Source organism: Mercenaria mercenaria, chromosome 11 (assembly GCF_021730395.1).
Source record: "Mercenaria mercenaria strain notata chromosome 11, MADL_Memer_1, whole genome shotgun sequence".
Classification (NCBI taxonomy): Eukaryota; Metazoa; Mollusca; class Bivalvia; order Venerida; family Veneridae; genus Mercenaria; species Mercenaria mercenaria.
In genome coordinates this window covers 71,410,949-71,423,631 of record NC_069371.1, presented here as the reverse complement: position 1 = coordinate 71,423,631, position 12,683 = coordinate 71,410,949, and the positions used below count along the sequence as shown (strand labels likewise).

The following is a 12,683-nucleotide window of genomic DNA, read 5'->3' as shown; positions in this document are numbered from 1 at the left end:
TAGTATACGAAATTTAACATCTTATTTATGCATCTGCAAGAACAAATCGTACAAACATAAAAGTCCCATTACGTTTAATTCTATTTTGTCTTCAAACCAAAATATATGAACAGTAAATCTACCGCACCTTTAAGAATACCAAATGAAGTTGAGATTTTGTTTAAAAGACCCGAGGTTCTTTCTTACAACTTAAACTGGTATTATGGATTTATTTTCTCAAAACGGTTTACTGGACTAATTACCCATCAATTAATAGAAAAAAATGACACAAGGCCGTTACATTAACCGTTACATTAACGTAATACAACAGTGACGTCATACATGTACAACAATGGCGTTATCAAATGTACGCTGTTCATTTTATTAAATGCTGCAATTATATGGCACTGTACTTTCAGCAGAAAGCTGAAGTCTGTGACCAGTTTGCGACAGTTGAGGTATTAGCAGAGAATACTAACTGTTTACACTTCAGGACTTCAATTATATGATATCACAGTAACGATCTGGTATGTTCCCTGTAATTAGTGGGTAAAAAATTAAATTAACGGTAAAAAAATAATATATCTAACTCGCCGGTTGTGGTAATAGGAAAATCCAATTCTAAGTTTGAGAAATGTTCAAAACCTCGGAAGAAAATCGTTTTGGGACAACATTTATATAGTTATCTTTCATAATTATATTATATATCATAGTTATAATAAAGTCATAGTTATAATAAAGTTATTCTCTCCTAAATATGAACTCTGAGAATATGCCGAGCGAATCGCTAGCAACACTGGCCCCGTGTTCACAAAACATTTTTTCGGTCTCAGCTGAGTTTGAAATTTTGATAGTAAAATAACACAGTGTTGTTATATTTTCTGATAAGTGGCGCTAGGGGACGTGAGAAGTGTTGCACATTTCGTTACCTCTCATGAACAAACTCGATCAAACCGAGTCTGCTATTATTCTTCTTGGTTGCATTCTTTGCTTCCAAAGGATATTTTTACAGGTTTTATTTACTAAATCTTCAAGGTTAAATTCCATCTGAGTCTGACCATCAATACTGAATAGCCACTTGAAAATAGTTATTAACTTAGAATTTAGTTTTCAAACATGCTATTGAGATATAAATGGCAAATAAAGTTTCATTATCAAACTCAGCTAAGACTGAAAATGTTTTGTGAACACGGGGCCTGAACACCTGTGCTGAGAATAAGAACCCAATGCTATACAGCAACATCTAAATAAAACATTATGCTGACAAAGTAGTATCCATTTAATTAGATTTAATGAGCCACGCCATGACAAAACCAACATAGTGGGTTTGCGACCATCATTGATCCAGACCAGCCTGCGCATCCGCGCAGTCTGGTCAGGATCCATGCTGTTCGCTTACGGTTTCTCTAATTGCAATAAGCTTTAAAAGCGAACAGCATGGATCCTGACCAGACTGCGCGGAGGCTCAGGCTGGTCTGGATCCATGCTGGTCGCAAACCCACTATGTTGGTTTTCTCACGGTTTCTCTAATTGCAATAAGCTTTAAAAAGCGAACAGCATGGATCCTGACCAGACTGCGCGGAGGCTCAGGCTGGTCTGGATCCATGCTGGTCGCAAACCCACTATGTTGGTTTTCTCATGGCGTGGCTCATTAATCAATTATAGGGTTTGTTAGTCACTTAGTGACCCTCAATGGACATATGTGGGGTCATACTGACATCACATATTTCCGTTGAATGTCACTAACAAACCCTATAATGAATAATAGCTACACGTTCCCGCTACACCAAACACATTATATTGGTTGCGAGCTCTCAAGAATCCGTGTTAATATTTCCTTTAGTTTTATCAGCCCAAACACGATTGTATCATCAGCGATGTTTTCAATTTCATCTTCATCAGGGAACTTTTCACTGACATGTGCAAAGTCGATCATTCTAACATCTACCTTCGCCTGTCCCAAACCACTACCATAGCAGTGTCCGCAAATAGGCATGCTTTCCTGTTCAGAGGTTCGAGAATGTATGGTTGTATCTGATGTTTTGCTTGATTCGTTTACCTGATGTTTAAAATTCATTTCCTCTAAACTAGATTTTGAGCAAACATCAGTTTTATAATCAGGCTTAAGATCGCCTTCTAAACTAGCTTTAAATCTAGTTTCATCTTCTAAACTAGAGGTAATGCTGCTTTCATCTGGTAAACTAGATGTAAGGCGATCATGAGCTTCTAAACTAGACTTTGAGCTCACATCAGTTTCTAGACTAGATTTTACACTGACTTTACTACTATCGCATTGCAAACTTGTGCCTTTATTGCACTCAGAACAAGGTGAACACTTTGGATTTGCACCGTCATATATAAGGAGCAGTGAAGCCGAATGGAAGAAGAGATCTGTCTGCGACAGCAATACAGACTGAAGAGTTTCTAGTTTCCTTACAATTTTGCGAACAACGTCAACTCTTAGTTCAACATCATTATGAAAAAACTGCTGGAGTTCTTTGACTGCCCCATCCGTGTCCAGATCACGTCCGAAGTATTTGTCATGAAATGTGTAAGTCTCACTGTTCGATTTGTAAGCCTGAAAATATATAAATTGGACGTGTTTATTGTAACCAAACAGTCTATTTTTGTAAACAGTTAGGATCGGTTAGCCGACAGGTCTGTATCTAATGAAACTCTCTCTCTCTCTCTTTCTGTTCTGAGGGCTTTCTCTCGCTTTTCCTCTGGTCACACCTCTCTGTGTCTGCACTAGTAGGGGATAAATCTGGCGCCCAGACAGACTGCCTTTGTACGTTAAACGCTTTTGAATGTGTTAATTACGAAAATCACGTTATACAAAACTTATAATTTAATAAAATTAGTAATAATACGTTTTTTTAAACAATTGCATCAAATCAAAGACTTTAGAATATTAGAAAAAGGAGTTAATTAGGAAGTAATGTGTCTGTCGTTTCGCATGCAATAAACATACTTCTGCATCTCATTGCGTGCATATATTTTGTATCCACTTAAAAACAATCTGTCCTGCTACCGTCCGAGCCTCTTTTAAATTTATAATGATGTAACTAAAGTTCAGTTACGTGCAATCATTTTTAAAACACAAGTTATGCATAAATTACCTACGCAATTATATTGATATTTATTGTTAGGTTGAACTCAAAACATTTAACCCATGATTTTGAATATACATGTATATATTAAAGTACAAGCCAAAATTATACCTGACTACCACTAATTCGGAATCCGAGTGTTGCAGAAGTTGAACACGCGCATCGATTTTCGAGCAACTTCCTCTTCTCCTCGTTGCTGTCGACACCAAACTGACGTCGTCCCATTTTCAAGTCCATCAAACAAGGATGCTCATAGTCATACACTAAATTTTCCAGTATTATGAATTCTGTTGATTGTTAAGGAGAATATCTAGAGATTCGCAAGCTAAGAAACAAAAATCGGTGTGTCCGTTGTTACAATGAAGATGTCGACGAAAAGTCTGTTTGACAGGAATTCAACATTCACTAAATGTTTAAACATGTCCGATGCAATGATAAATTATGTCCAAAATGTTATTTTTGTCAAATGATCAAGCCCATGAGAGATTTTACACCGAATGAAATAGTATAGCTTTCATATCTCAATGGTACTTACTTTTAAGGGGATTGGATTTCAGATTTTGGGTAAAAATGATCTTTCTTCAAAACTGACGTTTGTTCATATTATGAATTTTATAACATCAGTTTTTTTGTTGTTGTTTTTTTTGTGTTTAAATGCTAAAATATCTCTGAGTCGGGCGTAGAACACAGGAGTGCCTCGACAACAAAAACTTCCACCAGATTGACCAATACACCACGGAGGAATTCGCTTTATAATAAGGGCAGTTTACCATTCAGTTCCCAGTGAAAACGCTTTTCAGTTTTGAATGGGAATAAAAAAGTAAAACAACTTATTCTCATGTGTTTCCATAAAATACAATATGTCAGTAACTAAGTTTCAAGCCCTCGAAAGAGATATTGCAATAATTTTCTGATATCTTGTTTTTTTACTATTTTCATTCTCGTATGATCTGGAGGTAAGTCTCTTTAACGTATTAGGTTAGAAACTGATTAATTTGTTAGTTTCTAGCATAATATAACTGTCAAAATTACAGTACGTTTCAAGATTACCATAATTTTCATAAAATACACCACTGTATGTATGTATGTCGACATATTCTACATCTGTTGCCAGGCATAAAGGATACTCTGAGGCTGGTTGTTTGCCCAGAAACCATACTTATTGATCTGTCTGTCAATGCATGTTGAACTCCAGGCTTCTAGGTTACTTCTTGAATCTCTGTAAAAATCAAGTATAAAGTACAGATTAACACTACTGTCTTTGGCAACTGAAATATTTTGTCATTTTCTATTGCAGTACAGTTTTATTTGACTGCTTGAGAAACTGAATGTTGGCAAACATTTAATTCCTCTGTTGATAATCAACAAAGATTTATATACAAATACCGGTATTTAGCAGTTAAAGATAATAATAAACGCGATGTTGGAATTGTTCATAACTGAAAGAACGGGTGCATATTTCTCGATGCGAAACAATCTAATAATATTTTTATTACAAACGCTTGTGCCCTTATATCATTATCATAAAACTGATACTTGTTTCTTCATTAAAATTAAAAATATTAAAGAACATTTGAGCCGTGCCATGAGAAAACCAACATAGTGGGTATGCGACCAGCATGGATCCAGACCAGCCTGCGCATCCGCGCAGTCTGGTCAGGCTCCATGCTGTTCGCTTTTAAAGCCTATTGGAATTGGAGAAACTGTTAGCGAACAGCAAGGATCCTGACCAGACTGCGCGGATGCGCAGGCTGGTCTGGATCCATGCTGGTCGCATACCCACTATGTTGGTTTTCCCATGGCATGGCTCATTTAAACATCCCAATGACGTTACGCACCCGATATCGAAATCGAAAACCACTGACGTTTCAGGTTACACTATATATTAAGCAAAGTTAAATGATGAAAAAATATTCTGTCAGAAGGGAGATTACTTTGGTACGACTATTAGCATGGCTGACATTTTCAGAAGATAAGGTACAATATTATTGTATCGATCGGTGACCAAGCCTTAAAGGGCAAATTTCAGGTCTTGATCTGGTTTTCGGACGCCTTACTTTGGTACGACTATTAGCATGGCTGACATTTTCAGAAGTTAAGGTACAATATTATTCTATCGATCGGTGACCAAGCCTTAAAGGGCAAATTTCAGGTCTTGATCTGGTTTTCGGACGCCTAAAATCTATTTAAAGACAACGTTGGTTGCCGCATGTACTGAATTGAACAGAGTAATATTTTTTCGTAATTAAAAGTTATGATCTGGCTTACTTTCCAACACATAAAATATTTTGTGCGATGTAATTTTGTAAAGGGTTATTACTTTCAAATTGGCGATACCTGTAAAAACAAAAACAATATAAACAATTTGCCAACGTTATCTCCACATTTGTAATACAAATGTTAATGAAAATGTTCACTTTGTATATAAAACATGGCACTTAACCTTAATTTGTATATAAAATATGTCTGTTCGTTTGAGAGTCATATGTACAAAATTAAGGTCATCGGTGACGTTTGATGGCAAAGGAAGACCCGAGGCGATAGATACACTGGATGGTCGGGTACTTGGGTAGAACCACCGGCCTTCCGGATACTACATGTAGCTGACTGGCTTCGTTTTGTGAAGAATTTTACACACAAGCGAGGTTCCGAACCTACAAAGATCAGGAACAAGAGACCCTCTACATGCATGGGCAATTTATTGCCTAGCTCGCTCTCTTAGCGCAATTATTATAGGGAGAGCGCAGATATATGGATCGCGGGGTTGTGAGATTAATCCCCGGCCGATGCGTATGTTTTGCGTGACGATTTGACGGAAGTTAACTGTCGTTAGGTCAGGTTAGGTTAACTGACCCGTTAACCAACTGAAATATTGTTGAGAAAAAGGCGTCCAACTCAAAACAAACAACAAAATAACAAAAAAAAATCTTACAAACTTGATCATTCCTACAATACCGAGGATAGTGTAGCCACAGCCGTGCCCTATTACTTAAATTCTTAATAGATTTGCATTATATGCTATGCAATATATATTAACCCATTCGTTTAGGGGGTAAATGTATTATTGAAAAAGAGAAATACCTATGTGGGCGTTTTCGTCTTTTCTTGGGGTAAGGATTGTTTGTACTGTGTATAACAGGCTCGTGAACGGGTTCGGGTCTAGAAAGGCCACCAGGATTGAGAATTTCCGCAGGTATACGTGCGACCAGACATTTGCGATCGTCCTGTATGTCACATGTCACAAATGTTTCTCCTGAAACAAATTTTTCGTAATATTTAGCATTTGTATGATCTTAAATATGTGCACGCTTAATTTGCACCAACGATGATAATAATGTAAAAATGTATATCCTTGGAATTACTGTACATGATAACTACTAATGATTTGAGATTACTACTGTTCTTACTTACTGCACGCAATGTTAAGTAATGCTAAAAAATGCAAAATATGGGTCGCGGTTTCTTACCACCGCAAAAATGTTCGCGAATCAAAGGCAACGCGACTAAAGATAATGGCGTTCTTGTGATTAAACTGCGCAATCCCAAGATCGAGATTTCGAGCCCAGGTGGAGACACAATCACACTTTCTGTTGTGACACCTGTTGTGTTTTTAAGACAGCAGTCTCTATCGTGTTTTAAATACGCTTAAACCTTTCATCACAATCGAGTTAAGATGCATTGATATAAATGAAATGCAGCCGGAAAAGAATATCCAATTTACAGTATGAAAAGTTTCCCATTTATCCTAAATTTACAGGACTTTTTCGTGAGATACATATTCTTTCAGATAATAAAATTCTGTCAAAACTGATTTTTAACAGTGTACCTAAATACTTTGGTGTAAAGTCTTTTAATTCCTCGGGTTCATGTTCGTAAAACCACGCCTCCCTTGGTATAAACGGTTTACATATTGCTGACTTTGTCACCTCAAGGACACATGTATGACCTCCAACCTGGTGTTTGAAAGGTCGAAGTTCAACTTCTACCTCGTTGCTATGGTGATCTGACATCATCAGAATACGCAGAACTTCGTTATCTTCAAAATGACTGACTCCAGAATCTGAAAATAGAAAAAAAAAAGTATTTAAGTTGAAAGGATGTTTATCATTTTAACCATACTTTGTGACATAAGTCTTATCTTATACGATATGGAGAGAATCAGTTTACGTGAAAAATCGCTGTTTGTATTTTATTCACATTATATAAATCGGGTATAATAATAATTAATTTTATATAGGAACAAAGTCTCATCTCAGAAACGTTCTTATTTATATCAAGCGGATCGTGTTATGTAGTATTTCATTACTATTGAATGTGTTAATCGAATAGTAGACTCTTATTTTATTATGTCGTTTTAATTAATTCCATATTGCAGAATATTTTTCGTTAACGACTCGTTTTTCGTATTTTATTAATTTTTCAGTCAAGAACATATTCGTTTACAGTCGCAAATATTAAGTTTTAAATTTATTTTCCTGAAACATCCAAATACTTTTTTAATAAGTAAATAGCTTTTAGCTAAGATTAAATAGATAACTTCAATAGAACATTTCAAAATAAAACGTAATAAGTCTAAAACTATCTTCATATAGAACATTTTAATTAAAATATTCGCAATCTAAAAAACAAACACTGCATGTTCAATACTGCGGCACGCGATCGATAGCAAACCATTTTCATTTTGAAAATGTCTCTTGGATTAATTACGATAGTTTAGCTAGTTTCAAGGCTGCCGATTTTATTATTGCACAGAATACGAGGTAAAAAAAAATCCATTGCATGTTAAAACTTTGGTTTCAAACACAAAACCTAGCGTAATACCTTTCAGTCGAGGCGGGCCTAGACTAGAAGTACATGTATATGGGACAATATTCATGAGTCAGTTGTGCCCTGATATGTTAGTCACGTGAAATGTAATATTTCCGTACTTTTAAGGATTTATATCCTCACTTTCTCTTACTTCCTACTTCGTGTTTAACAAGTGTGTGATTCATAAATCCGGCATATCATAACTTTTCTTTTAAAATCATTTGCAACATTTACATGCATGTATTTCTTTAAGTCTGTTTTCAAAAAAAAGGGTAACGCATTAATTAAGTAAAAATAAGGTGAGCCGTGCCATGGGAAAACCAACATAGTGGGTGTGCGACCAGCATGGATCCAGACCAGCCTGCGCATCCGCGCAGTCTGGTCAGGATCCATGCTGTTCGCTAACAGTTTCTCCAATTCCAATAGGCTTTAAAAGCGAACAGCATGGAGCCTGACCAGACTGCGCGGATGCGCAGGCTGGTCTGGATCCATGCTGGTCGCACACCCACTATGTTGGTTTTCCCATGGCACGGCTCAGGTTAAACCAGCTTTTTTTTTTAAACTTTACACATTTCATGTCATGTGTTAATACATTTGTGTATAACTTTTGTATGAAATCATGAACTGCAATGTTATTGTACAAAATAAAGAATTTTACAATGCATTCTTAACATCAGTCTTTATTAAGGTTAAATTTAAAAAAAGCGATATGTTCATTATTAAACACGTGTGTGCATTTTATAATGATGGGCATGCATCTAGTCGTTATCCCTTTTTTTTTAAATTGTCGATTTCTGACACAGACTAAACAACCTCATACACTGTATATACTTGAAAGTAAACAATGATCATGTAAAATGCATGTATTTGAAAGTAAACAATGATTTCTAAAATGCAAAATGTATGTTTATATGAGTAAACAATGATTTCTATAATGATTTCTAAAATGCAAAAAGTATGTATTTTAAAGTAATCAACGATCACTAAAATGCAAAATGTATGTATTTGAAAGTAAACAACGATCTTTGAAATGCAAAATGTATGTATTTGAAAGTAAACAATTACTTCTAAAATGTAAAATGTATGTATATTAAGTAAACAACGATCTCATAAATGCAAAATGTATGTATTTAAAAGTAAACAACGATCCCTAAAATGTAAAATGTAAACAATGATTTCTGAAATGCAAAATGTATCATTGTATGTAGACTGCCAGTAGAGACAGGGAGATGGCGTCAATTCAATGTTCCCTATGAGGAAAGAAAGTGCACGTTGTGCTCATTAAATGATGTGGGCGACGAATTCCACTATCTTCTCAAATGCCCTTTTTTCGCTTACGAACGTATGAAATATATCCCTAGAGCGTTCTCTAACAGGCCAAATATAATTAAATTTCGTGATCTGTTGTCTTCCGTATCATTCGGTGTATTAAAAAACCAATCTGACTAAAGTACATCTCCTATTACGCTACGCATAGGATCTGAGAACGACCTATTCATAGCCTCGTTCTGACGACCCTTTCGCTAGCCAATCAGAGCTTAACGTGCAACATTTTGCAAGCCTACCTGTAGCCTTGACTTTTGATATTTACAATTCTTATATCGTAATATGTCAGATAGCCGGGTAGCTCAGTCGGTAGGCCATTTGCTTTGTAAGCGAGGGGTCCCGGGTTCAAGCCCTGGAATAACAGTACATTTTTCTTACTCTTGGACATTCGAACACGTCGTCTGATTGGTTAAAATAAAAATAGCAATACTGGAAATCCAAAATATACAGAAGACGTATGTGAATGGGTCGTTCTCAGATCTTCGTTTAGAAGATCAAGTACTTAAGTCAGATTGTTAAAAAACATAAGTGCATTCGTGTCGCTAATAATAAATTATTTTCGAAATAGCCAGTAATAATATGTATAAGTACTTACAACCATATCACTTATATCTAATCTCATAGTAATGTCCACGCTGCCAACGCGCACATACACATTTGTTTTTGTAAACTTATGAATGAACTGGGTCAATGACCGGTACATGTATAAAGAAACTACTGACCAATCAAAATTCACAGTTCTACTTAACCCCCCCCCCCCCCCCCCCCCCAGTCGATTCATAATAATGATACCGTCAATGGCATACCTTTAGGTAGATCATGCTTTTTTCGTGTTTTTTTTCGTGATCTTATTCTCCCAACAAGTATCACTATTTTAAATACAAACCTTAGTGTAAACGTATTACTCTTTCTTTTCACTAAGCTTTACGATCTGTATTTATGATACTCTAAGTTTGTAAATTATATCTTTGTATATGATATATTATTATGTCTGTCCCCATCTAAACCCACATCTTGTTTGAAAAAAATGAGTCATGTTATTACATGTATGTAATCTGACATTAATAAAAGTTATTGTTGTTGTTGTTGTTGTTGTTGTATTCGAAAGTAAACTGTAAAATGTATGTATTTGAAAGTAAACAATCACCTCTTACATTTTTTTTTTCACTCACTTGTTAGTTTCAGCTAGTCCTTTTCCCTAAATCCTTATTTCCCCTAACTACTTCGCGTGTAAACTATAAATGTCGCACTGATACTTGTTAAACGTACGGTGATGTATATGTATTGTACTTGAATGAACGGATTGGCCTCGACGATAAAGTAAACAGAAGTTGTTCAATGTAATACAACACTATAATAACATGGCTAAGATATATTCACAACATAACACGAGTTTGTGTACTAAATGTAACTATATGTACATCATGCAATCACTTGTACAGATTTTAAAAATCGTTTTTATATTATATGTGATTGTATAAAAAACGATATGACAATAGGTATGTATCTGTGGTGTAACAATAACACTTCAATTGTGAAACCGTGAAAACTGATAACAATAAAAAAGTATTTTTAAAAAGTATATTTACTTCCTTTTTGCTTAAGGTAACAGGTTTTTTATATTTAAATCATTTTTGGCAAAAGACTTAGTACATACCCTTTTTAAAAATATATAATTACAGTAATATTCCGTTTCAAACCATACACATTTAATGACTGTTTGAAGGCATTAGAGCTTTCAAACACATACTTTACTGATATAACAAAACCGTTAAAGCGTATAAAATTTGTCAAGCTATCTTGAGTGACATAAACATTTTAGCCTGTATTAGATAAGACACTATATATAACAAGGGTCAGTTAATAAACTACCAAGTCTCTCAGACCGTGGTTTAACAATCTATATATAGAACATTGCATTGTTTATCAAATACCGTTTTATTTCTTTTAAGCGTAATACATTTAAAGCGAAACAAATGAAGGTGTTTCGTTTTTCTGGTTCTTTGGGATCATGAATTACATTCATTTTTACTATTATAAGTATTCGCTTAAGGCGGAATTTTACACTAATTCTTTATTTCCCCGTATATATTTTCCTCAAATTTCTTATTTACACAAATTCTCTTACACATTGTTCTCCTCTTATGATGCTATTGATATTGTACTGATATTGTAAGGGAAATGAATGGACTGACCCTTGTTGAGAAGGTTAATCGCCTGCTTTAAATACAACATATGCGGAAACTGGTACGTAATAGCGTAATATAATATCTTAGTTAATCTAAAACCAGTTTAAAAATACTAACTAATACAAGAGTGTGTGTGTGTGTTCGGGTTTAACGTCTTTTTCAACAATTTTTCAGTCATATAAACGACGGTGTCTACTTGTAGCAGTGAGCACAATGCCCAACTTTATAGTGCTGCCTCACTGGAATATCACGCCGTAGAAACGTGGCATGATACCCCACCCAGTCACATTATACTGACACCGGGCTGACCAGTCCTAGCACTATCCCCTTAATGCTGAGCGCCAAGCGAGAAAGCTGCTAGTACCATTTTTTTACGTCTTTGGTATGACGCGGCCGGGGATCGAACCCACGACCTCCCGCACTCGAAGCGGACGCTCTACCACTAGGCTACCGAGGCGGTGCAACCAATACAAGAGAGAACTACATTTAATAAACTGAATGATCTAAACTAATAGTAAATGAGCCGCACCATGGGAAAACCAACATAGTGCATTTGCAAACAGCATGCATCCGCGCAGTCTGGTCAGGATCCATGCTGTTCGCTAACGGTTTCTCTAATTGCAATAGGCTTTGAAAGCGAACAGCATGGATCCACACCAGACTGCGCGGATGCGCAGGCTGGTCGGGATCATGCTGTTCGCAAAAATGCACTATGTTGGTTTTCCCATGGTGCGGCTCAATTATTTAGAACATGTTCTGCATGAAAAGCTCATAGGGAGAGCGCAGATCTACGGATGGCGGGGTCGTGAGTTCGATCCCCGGGCGGGCCGTAAGTTCTCCGTAATGATTTGATAAAAGACATTGTGTCTGAAATCATTCGTCCTCCACCTCTGATTTATGTAGGGAAGTTGGCAGTAGTTTGCGGCCAACAGGTTTGTACCGGTACATAATCCAGGAACACTGGTTAGGTTAACCGCCTTTACATAACTGAAATACTGTTGAAAAACGGCGTAAAACCCAAAACAAATATACACACAAAGCTCACACAAAACTTAGAATTTCAGCAAGTCATGCCATTGAAAGTCCTTTCAAACTGTCCAGATATAAAGTAATATGTTTCTCATATGAATGAATTAAATTGTTTTGTCATGACATTCTAGTTCTCTGTATGGAAAAGTTTGTCTTGAATTTAACTACTTTACATGTATGTTATTAATAAATTAGAACTACATAACTTGTATCGAATAAATACTGTTCCAAGTCTATTTTT

At 35.9% G+C, this 12,683-nt stretch overlaps 1 protein-coding gene across 6 annotated transcripts in view; it reads right to left on the bottom strand.

Moving 5' to 3' along the window:
* Positions 1 to 221: 221 nt before the first annotated feature.
* The window catches only part of LOC123533005 (inositol hexakisphosphate kinase 3-like), a 374,160-nt gene continuing 361,698 nt past the window's right edge, over positions 222 to 12,683 (bottom strand). For 4 of the 6 annotated variants that reach the window (XM_045314649.2, XM_045314648.2, XM_045314653.2 and 1 more), the window contains exons 2-6: positions 6,916 to 7,149; positions 6,171 to 6,342; positions 4,217 to 4,308; positions 3,201 to 3,376; positions 222 to 2,557 (exon numbers count right to left, since the gene is read on the bottom strand). In XM_045314649.2, coding sequence (XP_045170584.1) covers positions 1,775 to 2,557; positions 3,201 to 3,376; positions 4,217 to 4,308; positions 6,171 to 6,342; positions 6,916 to 7,102 — 1,410 coding nt within the window. In that variant the 5' untranslated portion in view covers positions 7,103 to 7,149 and the 3' untranslated portion in view covers positions 222 to 1,774. Of the gene's footprint in view, positions 2,558 to 3,200; positions 3,377 to 4,216; positions 4,309 to 6,170; positions 6,343 to 6,915; positions 7,150 to 10,396; positions 10,557 to 10,881; positions 11,031 to 12,683 lie in introns of those variants that run through there. The other 2 variants (XM_045314651.2, XM_045314647.2) reach the window with 2 other exon arrangements.